Genomic DNA, 20,657 nt, shown 5'->3' with positions numbered 1-20,657 from the left:
CTATCTTTTTTATCTTTTAAGATACAGGTTAGAGAGCCATTTCAGGGTAAATCAGCCTACCCCATGATATAAGCAATGGCATAAGCAGGTAGCTGTCTAAAAGTCAACTGCACCACAATTTCGATAGCACGTATTTGAGAATGTTACCTACGTAATTTAACGGGCCCCAAGACACATCAGTAGACCAAATGCAACGTATTAATCTGATTCACACATTTACAGACTCTCCATGTGTATGTGTGCACGTGAGAAGGGTAAAGGTTTAGGAATTACGTTGAATATTTTCTCATTTTTTCAACCTCACATTTTGCTTAACTCGTTAATGAAAAAAGGGAAGAAAGAACCAAACAGAGGTCACAATCTCAGCCTGTCTAGATCAGAAGAATCTTTCCAAATGCTGCCCCCCAGTGACCACACAAAAGCAGTTCCCTCTATTTCACAGTTGAGCACAACTCTGAATTCTGAGAAGGTAGGAAAGCTCAAAAGCAAACTACCAGGAAAAGAATGAGGGGAGAAAACCAGAGTCCACTGCTTAGCGATACACAACATCATCAGCAGTGTTTGGCAAAAAACTACTGGGGCCAACTAATTGTTTTTCATGTGCAATCACGGACGCCTCTGTAAGAACTGCTGATCCTACGTAATTTTACTTTAATTTAAACATGACCTTTCATAAGAGCATGTGTGGCAAACTTAACTCTTTGCAATTTTTGTTTGCGAACCAACTGTTAGAATAAAGAACAGGAATTTTCACATCAGGTCCAAACTGAACAGAGGGCCTTCAAATTGAGCTATTCTATTCAATGCACTGAAAGAAAATTAACATTACTCTCACCACCCTGCCCGGCTGGAAAATTACTACAGGATCTGCTTTACAGGGAAAGAAATGTGTGGAAATACCACTCTCACCCACAACCCTTCCTTTGCCATGCGCAAAAACATGTTCTGCATGATGCATGTCACACAAGCGGATGACGCCGCAGTCTTAAAAACAAAACCATGCACAAGAACAACAGATGTGGCATAAGATGGAACAAAAAGCTGCCTTTCTGAACTGGACCATCAAAGTAATCTGAGGTGACGTAAGTGGTATTTAATACCATTCCCAAACAGAGCGGCCTGCCCATGTACATTGCCCCCTATGGTTTACGATAACCTCCCACACTTTTCCCGCTATGGCACACACGTGGGCTGCCATGTCTAGATACACAGGCAAGGTGTTGCATGGGACAGAAATGGAGTCAACATTTTTGTTTCCAATTTTTTAAAAAGGGAAGCCTGTGGATACAGTTGAGAACTAGCAGAAATTTGAACTGATATTTGCAGCTGGCTACTTTTCACTCACAGCTTTGCTGGCTTTCCCTCCAGGAAAAAAATCCCTTCAGCTCACAGAACTCTGCTCTGGAAGGTACCATGTCCTTCTTTTGAAGGCAGCTCTCTCAGTACGTGTGGGGAGGCCGCAATACGAAAAGGGGGGGGGGGGGGGGCTAGGAAAAGGCCTTTGCCTCCCTGCAGATGTCTGTAGGCGGTCAGAGGTTGCTTTTTCAGGAACCGGAATTAAATTCCCCCAAAGTATAAAGAAGAACTTGCAGTTTGCCCAGCAGTGAAATCCTCTGCAGCCTTACTCTGGTGTAACTCACTGAAATCAACATGCTTAGACTGGAATAACTCTGCATAGGAATGCACCGCAAGTCACCAAAGTTTCCCCAACCAAAATATAAAGAAGCAAAAAAAGAGAAGGGTGAAAAATAAAATAAAAGGTGAAAAATAAAATAACCTGCTTGAGCATGGACAAATTAAAAAAAAAACAATAAGGTGGCAAAGAATAAGGAAATAACATGGGAAAGTTTGGGGAAGCTTTACTTCAGCTTTCGACACGGCACAAAACTCTTCCATTAGAAACACAGTTTGTTGTTAATGAGACTGTTTAATCAGATATGTTTTGGTGGGCCTGAGTGTTAACGGAACTTCACAAGGTTCAAAGCATGAAAACCTTTTCCACTTACATATGCCTGCAGCTTCAATCCCTATTCTCTGATCCGCTTGAAATAAGCAGCAGCAAAGCTCTAAAAAGAAGGAACTGGTTCAAATTTGGTAGGATAACAAGAGGCTCGAATCCTGAAGCCCTCCACACTCCCAAACTTTAGGACAAGAAGGCCAGAATTTATGGTGCGTTCACACTACACTAAATAATGTTTTACATCTGGATTTTTACTGTGTAAGAATAGCAAAAATCCGGATGTAAAACAAATTATCTAGTGTAATGTGAGTGCACTCTTACGCTTCAGCACCGCTGTGAGGGATGTTAGGAAAATAATTGCTCAGCTCTTCAGTCCTAAAGGAGCTGCTGAGTTCTGTTAATCCCAATCTTAAACCAATTTAAGCAGTCTGCCTTTTCTTTATAACATTTTAAATCAGGTGACATTGTATATGATCTAAACGTTTCCTTGTAAGAGATAACAAAAGATTGGGGGGTGGGGGCTGGTGTGGAAAAGTTTGGGCCATACCAACCCCAGGAAATAAAGCACAGAGCAAGGAATTCTGATTATCTCCGCTGAGTAGAACAACTTCACAAGAGAAAGAAACCATGAGTTAACCTAGTCTTCATGGAGGGGGGGGGGGGATTAAAATCACCATAAGAAATGTAATTGTGAGAGAAATCTGGGATGTGGGAAAGAGAAAGTTTACCTGTGGGTTGCTTCACAAACAACATTTCCCGCCTCTGTAGGGGGGAAAATGCCTCAAGGGAATTAGGCTTTATTTTGACCAACACCTCACAAATCAATTATTGTGGCTTTTCAGAAAGCATGAAGGGGTACAGATGGAATCTTCTGCACTTCTAACTTATTTATTAGCAAGGCCAGTGAGAGAAGTTAGGATGACGCCTGTCTCACTTCCAGGAGCTTCTTTTCTGGTTAGAAAACCAGTTGGTTTCCTCTCACACACTTGGTTTTCTGCAAAAGATGGCTAATTTATTTTATAGTAGACCAAGGGCTCAAATATCAGTGTAAGAATGTTCAAGAGCTCCAGACATAGACATTGTGACAACCTGGTAAAATCACTAAGATGCTCTGATTTAGATTGGTTTGCATGGTAAAAAGGGGTTCAAAAACCACTTCTTCCTGATTCTGTTAAAACTATGATCCATGTGAGAAATTCTGGATTACGCCTAAGACTGAATCAACACTACTGTAATTGGCTTCTGGAACAAACATTTTATGAGAGTCATTATTCCAATTCTCAGCACTTCTTTTTCTCTCTTTCCTCCTCCCAATCTAATCTTTTTAATAGCAATCTTAGACAGCCTGAATCCAAAATTTGATGACCTCCCTATCCAATTCTTTTAATAAATCTCATTTTAAGAAATGAATTAGTATGCAGAAGGAACAGTTACTGGTTTCAAATTACTGCTTCAGGAGGAGAAAAAGAACAAAACTATGAGGTACCCAGCAAATACACACATACACACACACACACACCCTTGCACTTGAGGAATTCAAAACCCCACTGTTGACAGATTAACTCAGTGATGGTCTTGGCTTAATTCTACAGTGCCCAATTACCCAATCAGAAGGCTGATCTGCCTTTCGTCCCAATCACACCTTTAAAAATATATATATATGTATATAATAAAGCGATTGCCTGCCCCCCCCCCCCACAAAACGCTAACGGGACTGAAAGCTCTGATCTGAACTTCAGGAAAACAAGAACTTGCATTAGTTTTATCTGAGGTATCTTCTCATTTCACGATCTAAGGTCAATTACATCCAGCAACTGTACTGTATTATTTCCTAGGGGTATTTAAACTGGGGCATAGTGAACCTGCCAGAAGTAAATGAGCACCAATACATAAAACAGCACATAAGATCATTAGAGCAGAGCCTAGCGACAGGGAAACCCTGGTCTGTACTGAATCAGGACTTTTATTTTTAGCCCCTTCTTTTTTTATTTAATAAAAAAATTGTCTTTTATAAAGAAGGGGATGACAAAAATGAGGAAAGAGAAGACAGGAGGGGAAGGGGGGGGACACGGGGAAGAGGGGGAACGTAGGGTCCCCGACTGCCTGAAATTCGCAGACAGATAAGCTCAGCTGGAGGTGGTGAAGGGAGCAGATCCATTATTGGTACTAGTAGCTGTGGCACCTGTTACTGTGAATCCCGTTGGGGGCGCTATGGAACTGTGGCTGGGCTGCAGGTCCTTGGGAATGCCACTGTGGGAGCTCAGTTGGTGTCCAAAGGCGGCGCTGAACTGCGGGAGTTGCTGCTTGGGAGAGGTGGAGGCCATGAGTTCAGAAGACGCAGCCCCCATGCCACTGAAACTGGTCTGCGGTAACCCGGGGAGCACGCTGGAGCTGTTGGGGGTCACGGTGGCGAAGGCAGGCTGTGTGGTCTCTGAGTGTGACGTGGTGGGCGGCGTGGACAAGGCGGTGGAAAGGAGGTGTCCGTCCGCGCCGAGGAGATTGCTGAACGGAGAAGGGTCACTGAGGCTGACAGGGAGGCTCCCCCAGTGAGTCCTGGGGTTCACCACCCCGCTGAGCGGCACCTCGAGTTGCGACGGTAGCAAGTGCTGTGCTATGATGGGCATCTCCGTGGAAAAAGTAGCTGCCAAGTTATCGCCAGAGTAGGAGGCGGCGTGGGGGGACGTGATGTGGTCACTGTAGGGAGACGGCACGTGCTCACTGTCGTAATGGCTTCCGTGGGGTGAGGAGTGTGAATGGTCACTGCTGTATTGCTGTCGTGAGGTGATTAGGTCATCTGCCTTGCTGAGCAGCTGGGCAGGGTGTGGCCTCTGGGAGGCATGGCTGCCATCGTGAAGTCCTTGGAACTGTCCTGGGAAGGCTCTCTCCCCAAGCCCACTCTGACTTATCAGAGTGGCAGAAGTAAGGCCAACGTTGGCTGGGGCGGAGAATTGCCCCTGAATCTGCCCGGACAGGGGCGTCGGTGGATTGGATAAGGTAGCAGAACGGAGCAAGCTCTCGTCCAGGTCCAGGCTGGAGAAATTATCATCATGGACTATGCGCCCATTGAGCAGCTCGCCAAGATCCGCGTTGACCTCTCGGCTCAAGGACTGGATTCCCGGCGTCCCCGCACCCGTGGAGAACACCCCGATCCCTCTGTCCGAGAGCTCCTGAACCGGCACGCCGTCCGTCTGTGTGAGTACGCCGATAGTACTCAGGCACTCGAGAGAAGTTACCGCCTGCAGGGCCCGCTCCAGCTCCTCCGCTTCTTCGGTAGTGGGAAGGAGATCTCCATTTTTACCTGCAATAATTACAATGAACAAGACACCATGCTGCTTAACAATCGAGATCCTGATGAAGCAAGCCGATAAGAGGCTGAATATTTACAGACACTCATGCATATACTGTTTAAATGGCAGTCCTAAGCAGGTGTAACTTAGACATAAGTCCCATTTTTGTCAATCGGGCTTACTCCCTGGGAAACATTCTTAAGCCTGCAACTTAATGTGGTCAGAGAGTGGCACGAAAAGAATTATTCTGCATCAAGGGCGTTTTCCACAGGTGTGTTTACAAAGACATGTTGTGGAATTACAGACTGGATTGAGCCTCAGTCCCTTACTAAACCTGTTACTTTAATTTCTACAGTAAATTAGCCTCTGTAATTGAATCTTTGGTTCTGTTCCCAGGAGGCTGCAGAACTCTGCTGGTGCTGTGGCCTTCTGGTATCGATAACCCTGTACATGATTTTTGCCTTAGAGGATGTTTATACATTCCGGGAGTTAGTGTGCCACCGTCAAAGCTTAGTTAGATAGGGTATTCGAACCTAGCCTCCTTGACTTTCTTCCTAAACTCTAGAGATAGAAAGAAGGGGGAAGGGGTTTGGGTCGATACACTGAGTCAGTTCTTGTCATTTCTAGTTTGGCCTGCGTCACCTCCAGGATAGTCCTATGTGATGGGTATGTCAGTAGGCACATTGGCAGCTATAATTCCAAGAAATATATATACCTCTGGTTTATTAATGGTCAGGGCTGCTCATCAATGCCAAGGAGCCTTTTGTATTTCTGTATTCTACTTAATATCTACTTGGAACATAATAAACTGAATTCAGAATGAAGCTTGCCTCTCTCTGGCAAGGAAGTGCCCAGCCAACCCTACCCACCAAATTTGAACTTGGGAAAGGGGGCTTGGGAATCTTAAGGGTTTTCCCAACGTTATCCCTGGATGACTACAGCTCTCAATGTGGTGATTTGCGTGCACCACCACAAAGCAGAATGCCAAAATGTTCACACTGCCTCAGTGCCACAATGCATTGCAAAGAGGTCAGTTCTCACCAAGGCTGGCCTTGCCACTAGGCATACTAGGTGACTGCCCAGGGCACCTGCCTTCTTGTGAGCCCCTCATGTGACTCAGTGATGTTATCAGTGTGTGGGGGGGGGGTAGAAGTTTGTCTTGCCTGGGGTGCCAGACAGTCTAGGGCCAGCCCTGGTTCTCAAAGTGAGCGGCAAGTCACCACGTGCAAAAAGCCCAGTGACTGTACGTGTAAAGTGTCGCCTGGGTCATGGTCAGCACATTGAACTTAAGCCAGCCTCTTTCCTAAGAATGACAAGCTGGTTTCTCCAATCTCATGCAAATCCCCAACTCTGAGGTCAGAGGCTATTTTTACCAATCAGAGCCATATACAACATAGTCCCACCTCCATCAAGTGCCTGATAATGATCATGACCAATGTATGGTCTGGTCTAAACCCGATTCCCCCTTTGTCCAAAAGGGGTTAAGTATGTCAGGATGGCCCAATGGAAATGAATACCTCATTTTAATGGTATCTCTAAGGGTCCAAAATTCCAGATGTACATTTGAGCCTTAGTAAGTTTTAGGCTTTCTGCAACGCAAGGTCAAAGAACAATTTTACATTGGTTTAATGCACAGAAGGTGCATTAACCCTTTTGGATAGTGTTAAAAGAGCGGGGGGGGGTGTCGTTTTGTTTTAGAGAAGAAGAAATCCTTTCAGCTGCAAATTCAATAGAAAATAATCTCATGTACTGAAAGTATCAGTGTAAGCCTTACTGGTTAGGCCTGTGCTTACTCTATGTGACTGACGCGGAAACAAGGAATCCAGTATCAAGCACAGAAGTGGTTACTTTGGGAATGGGACTCATTTTAATTTTTATACTTCCTGATAAACTTGGGATTTCTTGGATTTGAGAGCACGCAGCAAAAAAAGGCACTTTGGGGGTGCACTGGATTTGTGCCATCTTGCAGCATCTTGTAAAAATAAACAAAATATTTATACACTTCACAACAATGTGAGCAGCGTGAAATGATTGGATCATAGCTCTATGCGCTGGGTGTTTTCAAAGATCATTTTCTAATGCGTTTTGTTAGGTATTAAAATTTTATAAACGCGTGAAACTGCTGTAGCAACTCTCCAGTGTTTTACACTGAGATTTTTCATATCATCCGCTACCTGATATTTTTAGCAAGGGATGCTGGGAATTAACCTGGGACCTTTTGCATGCCAAGCAGGTGCTCTATCACTGAGCGACTCAAAAACTACACAGTTAGGTCGGTAGTGGAGAAGCCTCCAGGCTCTGACTGGTCAGTTCTTTCCCTTGTTTTATATGAGAAATGGAAGCTGTCTTCAAGAAAGCCACATGCAGTTTGAACTGCATCAAAAGTAGCAATTTGATTGTTGGTTGCAAGGAAAAACTGAGGCATAGTCTAGCTTTCTCTAGAAGGGCCCTGTTAATTGACCCATAGTGGTTGATGACAGGCATAAGAGATGGGGAAAAAATAAATGCACCAAAGGTTTGCATTGCAAGTAATTCCCTTTTACAGCAGACTTCTGTGTTGCCATTTCATGATACCGGAACATTTGTGCAAGACAGTTCCCATTTTGGGAAAGCTTTACATGTGTAAATGGGTCAGAGAGAGAAAGAGAAAGAGATGCAGTCAGTTCTCAGCTGTTTCTAGAATCTTGCAGTCTCTCTCTTTCTTTCTGACCTAATTATGTATAATTATCCCAGGCTACATATTCGGGCAGGAGCAGGTCTTGGGAACGCCCCCTCAGAAACATGGGCCCAGTGTTAACCTAAGAAGAGTTTTATGCTCTGTGTTTCAAAAGCTGCCCTCCCATAACAGCAAGCCTGAACCACACCACTGCTCCATCAAGGTTAGGATTGTCTACATAGACTGCCAGTGGCTCTTCTGGGTCCCCGGCAGAGATCTGCTGCATCACCTGGTCATTTAAACAGGAAATGCTGAGGATTAAACTTGGGACTTCCTGCATGCAAAGCAAATGCTCTATAACTGAAAAACTGCCCCTCCCCAAAGCTGAATTACTGCAGTCCAAACTCTCTGCTCACGACCTGAGTTCGATCCCGGCGGAAGCCGGTTTCAGGTAGCCGGCTCAAGGGTGCCTCAGTCTTCCATCCTCCCAAGGTCGGTAAAATGAGTACCCAGCTTGCTGGGGGGAAGTGTAGATGACTGGGGAAGGCAATGGCAAACCACCCCGTAAAAAGTCTGCCATGAAAACATCGTGATATGACGTCACCCCGGAGTCAGAAACGACTGGTGCTTGCACAGGGGATACCTTTACCTTTAAAAGGCTTCTAAGCTTTTCCCCCAGTGTGTTCAATTTGGCAATAACATTGCCTTTTTCTACTCTTAAAATATTCGTTAGAGTAAAAATAGAAGAGCTGGCTCCAAAGCTTCCATAAACAGAACAAAGTTTGGGGAAGAAATTTTTACCACTTTCCTTTTGCCTCAGTAGTCCCTTAAAAACACAATGGAGGCTCAGAGGACCCGCTGGAATAACATGTCACGTTGCAAGGTGGGCTGCGACAGCAAGGGGAAACCTGCCAAACCGGTATAGATGCCTACTGTGCAAATGGAGCTGACTCAATGAACGGACCCAAAAGCTCACGCAAAAAAAAGGGGGGGGAGGGGACAGAATCCAGGTAAATTCCCTCATTTTGCTACAGCCCCCCCCTCCTCCAATGCCACGTCGTGCTGCTCTCAGCAGAGGTTTTTGAGGGCACCCCAGAGGACTGCTCAAGGAAGGCAGCAAAAATTACTTTTGTGATTTTCGCTCCACTTATGGGAACCCCAGACCCAGCCCAACCTCTCCTTCAGCCTATGACAGTCAAAATTCCTCTTCAGACAAATATCAATAAATAACCTGAGCATGCATAAAAGCAACACTAACATAAAAGCAGCATTGAAAATCCTACCAAAAATTTACATTCCTCAAGATGCAAAAAAAAGAAAAAGGTATTTCTTGCAAAAACTCACATGAAGTTTAAAACAGTTATATATAAAATGTTTAAAAGTACGAAGATGGCTTTACAGAATAGAGAAAAGGAAAATGTAAGCTGTTTGACCATGTAAAAATTGTACACCTTTGTTTTCTGTTCCTAGCTAAAGTTCATACATTTCAGATAACAACGTCGCCTCCTTAATACTCTCAAATTCAACTCTAGTATGAGAGGTGGAGTTCTTGAAAAGAGCTCAAAACTGGAAGTCTGTCCTAAGCTATCATTTACATATTCCAGTACCCTAAACCAGCAAACTGATTTGGGAAAACATCCAAAGCAGCTTTCAAAGGAAAAAAAAAGCTGCAGAGTTCATTCCCACTATACCCAAGACCCAACTCCAAACTGCTTTCCTTCCATTTGCTGCCCACCAAACTAGAGCTGTGGGGTGGGGTGCGGGACTTACCTTCAAAGAAATCAAAGTCTTGCAAGTCGTCAGGCAGCCTCGGAAGGACGTCAGAAAAGTCCTCCTGGTTCAGCTCGAGGTCATGTGGAATGTCTGAAATTTCATTGGCGATGTCATCTGGTAGCTCATCCGTACTCAGCTCCGGTGTGGAAGGGCTCCTAGGAATACCATAAAGCCAATTTGATGAGATGCCTGGAACCCTGGCTACTGACTGACACACGTATGCAGGATTCTATTCCTGTAAAAATGTTCTTATATGGCGTCTGCTATGACCCAATGTACCAGGGCTAGCAGTAGCCCTCTCTTTCCCCACTTCCTTTGGATCATGAGCAGGGGTAGAATTCCAGCAGGAGCTCCTTTGCATATTAGGCCACACACCCCTGATGTAGCCAATCCTCCAAGAGCTTACAAGGCTCTTTTTTGTAAGCTCTTGGAGGATTGGCTACATCAGGGGTGTGTGGCCTAATATGCAAAGGAGCTCCTGCTGGAATTCCACCCCTGATCACGAGAAGTGATCAGACACCAGAACTGTCAAGGGGAGACCACTGTAGAAATTTAAACCCCTGAAATCTACAATATGAGAAAGAGCTCTCAAGCACGCTGTAAAATAATTGGCTGTATGCAGGGATTGTTTTACAGCAGGAGCTCCTTTGTGTATTAAACCACACTCCCCTGATGTAGCCAGTTCTCCTGAAGCTTACAGGAGGCCCTGTAAGAAGAGCCCTGTAATATCTTGGAGGATTGGCTACATCAGGGGTGTGTAGCCTAATATGCAAAGGAGCTCCAGAGCCGCCAGAGTGGTGGGGAGCGTGGGGGCACCAGAGCAGCGGCGGTGGAGAGAGTGGGGGCCGCCAGAGCGGGGGGGGGGGGCTCCACCTGAAATTTTATTCCCTGGGTCCCCCAACTAAAATTTTTTGGCTAAGGGCCTGTTTCATCCCAATCCTAGGTACAGTCACCAAGCTGTCCTTCTGCCTTCTGTGCTGCTTAAAACCTCAAGGAAGCCTGCACAGGATTGCAGCCAATTATATAGAGGAAGCGACGAATCAGGCTTTTTCATTCATGGCACAGCCTTTTCCTACACTGGCTGGTCAGTTTAAAAGGAAGAGCCGCTTACCGTATATGGGAGATCTCCATTGGCAGTGAGACGCTGGTGGGCATACTGAGGTTTCCTTGGGGCACAGCAGGAGGAATCGGTTTCTGGGGTCGCCGTGGCCCCCGCCTTCTCTTCTTCTTGTGTTTTTTGGTGAGTGCAGGCGGCTTTGTTTTTTTCCTGGGCTTCCTCTGCTGCTGGTGCTGGACTTTGCGAGAGCTGTCTCCACGCAAGAAGCTATCCTTTTGGAGACAGAATGGAAAGGACGTGAAGAACAAGCTCTTTCGTCTTTTCTTGGCGTACCAAAATATTTCTGTATCATGTACATGTCAGCATAGACCTGAGCACTCGCATGCAATAAAGCTGAGTGGGGGTTTTTTTTGGGGGGGGAGGGGAGAAGGAAGCACATGAAAGTCAAACTATTTCAAACTCCAACCATACCAGTCTGTATTTTTGACTAAATTTTAACCCTCTGCAGGTTTAAAAAACTTGTCAAACTAGAAAGAATGGTTTTGAGACTCTATGGAACTGACTGCATTTCAGGGGTTACTTGCCTCTGAATATGGAGGTTCCCTTTACTCACTCACCACAAGGAGTGGAACTCTAGCAGGAGCTCCTTTGCATATTAGGCTGCACACCCCTGATGTAGCCAATCCTTCAAGAGATTACAAAAAAGAACCTTGAAAGCTCTTGGGAGGATTGGCTACAGTGGGGGGGGGGGTGGCCTAATATGCAAAGGAGCTCCTGCTAGAATTCCACCTGCTTACAACTACTTTCCTCCATGGTATAGGGTTGCCAATCCACAGTTGGGGGCAAAGAATCTCCTGGTTTGGAGGCTCTCCCCTCCCCGCTTCGAGCTTATCAGAAAGTGGTGGGGGGATGTCCACTAGACACTTCATTATAACATATGGAGACCAGTCCCCATAGGGTATAATGGAGAATCGATCCGTGGGTATCTGGAGTTCAGAGGAGGCTGTTGTTTTAGGCAGAGGCACCAAATTTGCAGCTTAGTATCTGGTGCCTCTCCTTAAAAAAAACCCTCAAGTTTCAAAAAGATTGGAGCAGGGGGTCCAGTTCTATGAACCCCAAAAGAAGGTGCCCCCATCCTTCATTATTTCCAATGGAGGGAAGGCATTTAAAAGAAATGCAGTCCCTTTAAATGTGATGGCCAGAACTCCCTTCGGAGTTCAATTGTGCTTGCTCCTGGCTCCACCTCCAAAGACCCCAGATATTTCCTGAGTCGGACCTGGCAACTCTATGAATGGGTCTCACCCCCTTTAAAAGCCATCTGTACTCTTGGCCATCGCTTCATCCGCTGACAGTGAACTCCACCAGTTAATTTACGTGTTAGGTCAAGAAGTATTTCCTTTTGTCTTTCCTGTACCTATTGTCCAGCAACTTCATCGGATGCCCTCACATTCTAGTTATTTGTTTGATTTATTTGCCACCCTTCTCTCCCACTGGAGACCCATAGAGGCCTATATCGTTCTCCTCTCCTCCATTTTATCCCCATGACAACTCATAGGCTAGGTTAGGCTGAGAGGGTGTGACTGGCCCAAGGTCACCCAGCAAGCTTCCATGGCGGAATGAGGATCTGAATCCACATTTCCTGAATCCTAGTCTGACACTTTGACCACTAAGCCACACTGGCTCTCATGGGAGGAGGAGGGAAAAAGCTACCTCTATCCACTTTGTCCACCTCATGTACAATTTTATAAACCTCTATCACACCCATCCAGGGCTTTTTTTTTTTGGTAGCAAGAACTCCTTTGCATATTAGGCCACACCTCCCTGATGTAGCCAATCCTTCAAGAGCTTACAGGGCTCTTCATACAGGGCCTGCTGTAAGCTCCAGGATTGGCTACATCAGGGGTGGCCTAATATGCAAAGGAGCTCCTGCTACAAAAATAAAATCCTGCACCCATCACTGTTCAAGCTAGAGAAAGCTGAGCAGAGTCTGAGGGAAAGCAGAACAAAACTCCAATTAAATACTTCCTCTTTCAGAATGAGTGGAAATGTTTTTAAGACCAAGTTTTAGTCATTCCAAATGTATATTATGACAATTTTTATATGAAATAGGAAGAGACAATAAATGCCATACATGGGCTGTAAACATAGTCTTTTCAAGGACTTATTTGTTGTTTAAATGTGACTAAATTTCCCCACAATGAATTTGCTATAATGAGAACAGCGCTGTTGGAAAGTTCAGCGCTTTCATTATTATAAAGCTGAATTCAACATTCAAATACTCTCCTAACTCTTATGATTGCTATGTGACTGATATGTTATGCGACTGCTGCTGTCCAAATAATATACACAGCCTTTTTAATGAAGCTTGTGTCTTTGGTTTTCAAAAAAAACCCTAAGATCAGGGGTGGAATTCTAGCAGGAGCTCCTTTGCATATTAGGCCACACACCCCTGTTGTAGCCAATCTTCCAAGAATTTACAAGGCTCTTTTTTGTAAGCTCTTGAAGGACAGGCTACATCAGGGGTGTGTGGCCTTATATCCAAAGGAGCTCCTGCTAGAATTCCACCCCTGCCTAAAATACATGTGCTAAAATAGGCCAGAAGTTTGCAGCTTTTCATCTCTTTAGTACTGGGCATATCTGCAATGCTGCTTGTAGAAAACAAAGGCATCACACTTTTAAATGTAATATATATGCCCCAGAGTACAACTCTATATGTTAAGTTCTAAATTCTGCATGTTATGACATTGACAGGGCAGTCCTAAGCAGGTCTACTTTTAATTCTACTACAGTCTATTCACTGGCGCTTACTCCCAAGAAAGTGCCCTTAGGATTGCACTGTAAAGAAAGCATTTTATGATGTTAAAGCAGTAAAACAAGTTTAGGCTCAGTAAGATTGCACTGCATATTTTCAATTTTTTCCCCCAGCATCCCTGGAATTTTTTTCAGGAAAAAAAAACATATTAGAGAGTGTGGCCTAATATGCAAGTGAGTTCCTGCTGGGCTTTTTCTACAAAAAAAGCCCTGACTATATCTCATATGTTTCATATGTTCCGAGTCCATTTCAAGGTGTTGGTTTGACCTTTAAAGCCCTTTATGGTCGGGGGCCCCTATCTATGGGACCGTCTTTCTCCGCATGTTCCTCAGAGAGCACTGTGTTCAGGGACACAAAACCTACTGTCCATCCCCGGACCAAAGGAAGCCAGGCACTGTTCCACACGGGCTAGGGCCTTCTCGGTGGCAGCTCCAGAAATGTGGAATGCCCTCCCGGAGGCCAGAAGGGCCTTGTGGGACCTTTCTCAATTCTGCAGGGCCTGCAAAACTGAATTATTCCAGCAGGCCTTCAATACCTAACCAGGAAGAGCTGCCACCTCACATCGCTGAGAAGTTACAGACATCATATGATCGTAAATAGCAAGAAGAAAGATCTCGCGTATCAAAAACTGTATAGCACCACAAAATGTTGTTTTAAAATGTTTTAAACTGAATTTTACTGTTTTTAAAAATTGTATTATACTACTGATTGTTAGCCGCCCTGAGTCCACTTGCGGAGAGGGCGGGATAGAAATGGAAAGTAATAAATAAATAAATTACCATTTTTTTGGCGTGTTCTTCACACAGGGGTGTCTGATGCGTAATGTCAAACACTGGCACCGAGCACTGCTGTCCGTCGGCAAACTTGGCTGTGCAGCTCGAGAACAGCTGCTGCGAACGGTTCAAGAGGATATCTGGACACATCTGGGTCAGGAATCACACGCAGCAGTATTGGAGGGAATCAAAAGACCATTTGATTTTGCGCAGTGAGTAAAAAACAGGAGTCCTGTTCTGTTGAGATCCAAATTAAACATTTCCCTCACGTCTAGAGCAGATGCAAAGTCAACAGATTCGGGAAACTGCCATCACGCAGAACCACTGATGATTTTTTTACAATTTATTAAGATGAGTTTATTGAAGTAGCTATTTTGCTAATGAGTCCCTGCGTCAGTTTCCTTGAAATTTTTTAAAAAATCAATGCCATCATGGGAGAGGCGCAATGCCATCGATGGGAGTTGCCTCCTAATCAGCTTAGGACAATCCATACTCAGAATACTTTTAAAAAATGGCTTCTGGCATCCGCATATCAGATGCCATAATGTTTGCAAGCTTCTTCCTCCCTTTCTAATAGATGAGGTACAGAGAAAGTCAATATGTCGAATCCTGAATCTGAGAAAAAAGATAGATAAATACCCAGGGCTTTCTTTGTAGCAAGAACTCCTTTTCATATTAGGCCACACCCCCTGATGTAGCCATTTCTCCAAGAGCTTACAGTAGGCCCTGTACTAAGAGCCCTGTAAACTCTTGGAGGATTGGCTACATCAGGGGTGTGTGGCCTATTATGCAAAGGAGTTTCGGCTACAAAAAAAGCCCTGGTACATAGTTACAGATCAACCTCTCCTCCATCTATTTATACCATAATTTAAAGACTGAATGAAGAGAATTAACGGATTTCTGCTACAAAACCCCTCCCCTGTAAATGACACATTTACTGCACCAGATCATCCTGCTTCTACAAGCTTATTCACAAGGTATGTTCTTCCAAGCTAACACCTTCATTTGCTTTAGCCTTGTATTACATTATTTTCTAAAAATGGCTGCTGAAAGGCATGCAGAAAACAGCTTCTGAAACAAGGGTATGTACTTCATCCTCAAAAAATGTGGGACACACAGCCAGAAGCTGATCAACCCATGCATTGTGCTGGGCCTGTGGCTGGCAGGGGCCCAGACCAAGTCCAGAAACAGCCAAGGAGCCTGGTGAGGAAGTACGTGGGGGATCCCCTCCTGCGACTATTGCAGGTCCACACTTGTAGTAAATGGTAAGCAACTGGGCAGTGGCCAGAAGTAACCAATTATACTTTCAATGTGAACATTAAAAACCCCCAATGGAAAAAGATACGCTGAAAGCAATGTTTTGTGAATGGAAGAGCGTTGCTGGTGCATGGTTCACCCTTCGTGGTTCCCGTACACGGCGACGCAGCCCTCTGCTTCACTTCACTTGTACTGAAAGAAAGGAACAGCGAGAACGTAAGAGACCAAAGAACTGCCGGGGAGGGGGGGGGGGCAAGGCCTTGATGTCACAACAACTGCGTCCAGCTGAGCATTCTGCTAGCACCTGGGCAGGTAAGTATGGTAAGTTCACAAGCATGGATGCTGCTGCCATCTATCCCCAGTTGATACCTCTTGGCATCCAACAGGGTTTGCATAGTAGGCCATATTAGGCATATTAGGTCCTTTGCATATTAGGCCAAGAGCTTACAGGGCTCTTAGTACAGGGCCTACTGTAAGCTCCAGGAGGATTGGCTACATCAGGGGTGTGTGGCCTAATATGCAAAGGAGTTCCGGCTACAAAAAAAGCCCTGGTACATAGTTACAGATCAACCTCGCCTCCATCTATTTATACCATAATTTAAAGGCTGAATGAAGAGAATTAACGGATTTCTTTGGGTCTTTTTGCCAGGCATACAAAAGGGAACAAAAACATTGGCGAGAACAGCTCAAGGGCTATCATCCATGGGCTGTGACTCCACTGAAGTTCAACTTCAGAGTTCAATTTCAGTTTTTGCTTTTTTCTTTTTTTTTTAAAGCAATTTTAGAGCACTGACAGCAGAGAAGATGCACTCAAAACGTTGCAGCCAAAGCCTACTGAAATCTCAGAAACTGGAAATGTGGCTGGCAGAATGCAAGGCTTCCATGTCTTTAACTAGACTAGCAAAGAATGCAAAATAACAAAAGTTGGAGGATCAGCCGTACAGAAAAACGCAAACTTGCTCAGTCCGCAGAACATTTATTAGGCAAGTCACAGAATTCTGCCACTCTGAGTAACCTTTCAGATCTCAGCCGCCCTGAGCCTGCCCCGGTGGGGAGGGCGGGATATAAATAAAATTTTATTATTATTATTATTATTATAATTGCCTGGGAGGTGAACATGACTAGATTTGTTGAGGCCTATAACACTTGTCTAATTTGGCTAGGAAGGTTGCAGGAGTGTCAAACTCATCTGTTATGAGGGCCGAATCTGACATAAATGAGACTTTGTTGGGCCAAGCCATGTTGGACCAGGCCGTGTATGTACCTATTTAAGATTAGGTAGCAGAGACATAAATTTTATAAAGGACACAGACACACACAATTAAAGGGTTTAAAAAAAACAATCTTAAAACATGCTTAAAACATTAGCACTTATTGGTCTTAAAGGTGCTTTCTCTTAAAGGTAGCTCTCTCATGGGATCCAGGGAACTGGGCAAAGGAAACTCTGGCTCTTTCCTTCCTTCCCCAGGGGATGAGGAAGAGGAGGAGCCTCAGCCAATAAAAGGAAGAGAGGCTTGGCTCAGTAGCTCTGCTGTGCAATTGAGAGAGCCTGTCAAAGCAAGCTATCCCTCCTCCCCTTCCTCCCCAAGGGAGAAGCCTCAGCCAATGGAGAAAATAAAGAGAGAGTGAAGGAAGCAGATGACAGCTAGTTGCTCAGGGGCCTGATAGGAAGCCTTTGGGGTCCTAATTCGGCCCCCGGGCCACATGCCTGACACTCCTGCTGTACAACATAGTTTGCTTGTTTATGAGGTCTCTAGGCTGCCTCTTCAGAGCCCTGCTCAGGTGGCCTAAAACCACATCACAATATTAAAAACAAGCCATTTAAAACAAGCCATTGGAAGCAACAGAAGCCTTTTTAAAAGCTGGTAAGATATAACCCCTGATTAAAAGCCCAGGTAAAAATATGTGTTTCTGACCTGGCACGCAGAAAGTAAAGCAGGTGTCAGATGAGCCTCAAAGGGGAGGGTGATCCAAATATTAGGTGCCACTACAGAAAGTGCCCTTTTTCTATTTAACACCCGCCTCTGAAAGGTTTGGAAGACAGATCTTAACTAGCAGGCTGGATAGCATGGGGAGGCACTGCCTTTCAGGTGCCATTTAGAGCCTTAAAGGTAAAAACCAGCACTCTGAATTGCACCCAGAAGGAAGACGATGACTTTCCAGAGCAGCTCTTTCAGCAAATGGGTGACTACTTGAGAACTCCTATTCCATACAGCCAACTGCTGAGTGGAGTGGCTCCCAGGAGCAATTTTCACGGCATTTCTTTGTTCTTTAGTAACAGACTGCAGTCAACTGCACAGGTGAGTAACACAAGCCTAGTAGGAGCTGATGCCAAAGATGCAACTCCGGGACTTGGCCTCCTTCTGCCTGCCTCTCATTCCCAACACAAGAACAAAATCTAGGGATGCCAGTCTCCAGGTGGGACCTCAGGAATGCAGATGCTCTCCAGACTAGAGAGTTCTCCTGGGGAAAAGGGATGCTTTGGAGGGTGGACTCTAGAGCAGGGGAGGCCAAACTGTGGCTTGGGAGCCACATGTGGCTCTTTCACACACATTGTGTGGCTCCTGAAATTCCCACCACCCCATAGGCTAGCTTGGAGAAGGCATTTGTCTCTTTAAATCATTTATTCAAGCTTTAAATGGAGAATGCATTTAAAGTTACAGTTGCTTTCTTTCCATGTCTCCCTCCCTGTCTCCCTCCCTCCCTGTCTTCCTTCCTTCGTCAGAGAGCCAGTTTGGTGCAGTGGTTAAATGTGCGGACTCTTATCTGGGAGAACTGGATTGATTCCCCACTCATCCACTTGCACCTGCTTGAATGGCCTTGGGTCAGCCATAGCTCTTGCAGAACTGTCCTAGAAAGGGTGCCTGTTGTGGGGGAAGGAGATTGCAAGCCAATCTGAGACTCTGATTCAGAGAGAAGGGCGGGGTATAAATCTGCAGTCTCCTTCCTTCCTTCCTTCCTTCCTTCCTTCCTTCCTTCCTTCCTTCCTTCCTTCCTTCCTTCCTTCCAATGGCTGGGGCTGCTGGGAGTTGTAGGCAGAAACAACTGGAGAGCTACCATTGGCCACCCCTGCTCTAGAGCATCGTACCCCACTGAGGTCCCTGTTCTCTCCCGTCAGGCTCAATCCCCAAACTGCCAGCAGTTTACCAACCCTACCCCTCCATCTCCCGCTGGTGGCTGGGGAAGACCTGGCAACGCTAAGTACCCCCCACCAGTGTTCCCTCTAAGCTGAGTTAGTGTGAGCTAGCTCACAGCTTTCTTAGCCTCCGGCTCACACATTTTTGTCTCAGTTCAGGGAAAATGGCCCCAGAGTGAACTAATTCATGCAGCAGATCACAACTTTCATGCCAGGAGCTCACAAAGTAGAATTTTTGCTCACAAGACTCCGCAGCTTAGAGGGAGTATTGCCCTCCACCATGCATGCCAAGGCAGCAGAGCTATTTTGTCACATGAAAGCAACCTGAAATTCACACATATGTTAGTCAACAAGGGTTTTTTTTTTAAACCAGCTTTACCTCAGCACTAAATATCAATAGAACAGAAGAACCTAAGAGAAGCCATGTTGGATCAGGTCAATGGCCCATCCAGTCCAACACTCTCTGTCACACAGTGGCCAAAAAAAAAAGGAGGTTCACAAGTGGGGCTAGAAGCTCTTCCACTTTGCCCCCCCCCCCCAAGCACCAAGAATACAGAGCATCACTGCCCCAGACAGTTCCAATAATATACTGTGGCTAACAGCCACTGATGGATCTCTGCTCCATGACCCAGGGGTTGGGTACCCCTGCCCTGTAAGGTCACCTTAACTCAGCCACGACTTGATGGCAAAAAAAAAGGTAAAACCATTCGCTCCATATACTAAGCACGCCTAAAGTTTTAAAAAATTACTGGATTAAGACAGGCAGTTATCACTTTCTGCATCGGAATATTATATTCTGTCAACAAAGATAGAGATAACGCCCGCATAGACTCTCAGTATGACCATAACCGTCCTTGGAGCACTGAGGCTGCTTGTCTCCCGTCAGATCATTAATTGATCTAGCCCAGAATGGCCAATTTGGTTTCAGTTTCTTTCTCCCAGCCCTGCAACTCCGAGACTTTTTTTTTTAAACAAACTTGCCAAAGATCAAAGGCCAGGGCAGCTTGCAGGTGAAGCATGTGCCCTGCCTTTAAGCTACAGCTGTTCCCTTTTGAAATGATTATTCGGGGAGGGGAGACCCAGCTGTATTAGCATGATTAATTTTAATATCTTTCGCTGGCTATACAGAGAGCATTCCTCATACAGCCAGGATCCAGGACCTACTGGCAGGCTGGGGAGAAGAAAAACAGCCAACCCACTTTGAGGCAGCCATGTTGGTCCACAGTGAAACAGAAAGACTCAAGGCCTGTAGTGCCTAAGAAACCAACAAGGTTTTTGAGGTATAAAATTTCAAGAGTTAAAACTCCCTTCCTCCCTTATACCTGGTAAACCTAAAAGGTAAAGGTAGTCCCCTGTGCAAGCACAGAGTCGTTACCTACCCATGGGGTGACGCCGCATCACGACCAGTGTTCCTTCTAAGCTGAGTCAGTGTGAGCTCCAGCTCACACATTTTTGTCTTAGCTCAGGAAGGATGATGAAGATGATACTGGATTTATATCCCACCCTCCACTCCCAATCTCAGTCTCAGAGCGGCTCACAATCTCATTTATCTTCCTCCCCCACAACAGATGTCCTGTGAAGTGGGTGGGGCTGAGAGGGCTCTTACAGCAGCTGCCCTTTCAAGGACAACCTCTGCCAGAGCTATGGCTGACCCAAGGCCATTCCAGCAGCTGCAAGTGGAGGAGCGGGGAATCAAACCTGGTTCTCCCAGATAGGAGTCTGCATACTTAACCACTACACCAAACTGGATGACCCCAGAAAGAGCACAATAATTTATGCAGTAGCTCACAACTTCAACGCCAGTAGCTCACAAAGTAGAATTTTTGCTCACAAGACTCTGCAGCTTAGAGGGAACACTGATCACGACATTTTCTTGGCAGATTTCTTTTTTACGGGGTGGTTTGCCATTGCCTTCCCCAGTCACCTACACTTTACCCCCAGCAAGC

The 20,657-nt window shown here is 45.4% G+C and overlaps 1 protein-coding gene across 2 annotated transcripts in view; it reads right to left on the bottom strand.

Moving 5' to 3' along the window:
* Positions 1–2,950: 2,950 nt before the first annotated feature.
* INO80D (INO80 complex subunit D) overlaps positions 2,951–20,657 on the bottom strand; it is a 56,966-nt gene continuing 39,259 nt past the window's right edge. For both annotated transcript variants that reach the window (XM_060256869.1, XM_060256870.1), the window contains 5 exons: positions 15,664–15,767; positions 14,325–14,458; positions 10,788–11,005; positions 9,674–9,831; positions 2,951–5,258 (listed from right to left, as the gene is read on the bottom strand). In XM_060256869.1, coding sequence (XP_060112852.1) covers positions 4,087–5,258; positions 9,674–9,831; positions 10,788–11,005; positions 14,325–14,458; positions 15,664–15,767 — 1,786 coding nt within the window. In that variant the 3' untranslated portion in view covers positions 2,951–4,086. The remainder of the gene's footprint in view (positions 5,259–9,673; positions 9,832–10,787; positions 11,006–14,324; positions 14,459–15,663; positions 15,768–20,657) is intronic.

This window comes from Heteronotia binoei, chromosome 16 (assembly GCF_032191835.1).
Source record: "Heteronotia binoei isolate CCM8104 ecotype False Entrance Well chromosome 16, APGP_CSIRO_Hbin_v1, whole genome shotgun sequence".
NCBI classification, from domain to species: Eukaryota; Metazoa; Chordata; class Lepidosauria; order Squamata; family Gekkonidae; genus Heteronotia; species Heteronotia binoei.
This window is presented reverse-complemented; position numbering and strand designations above follow the sequence as displayed.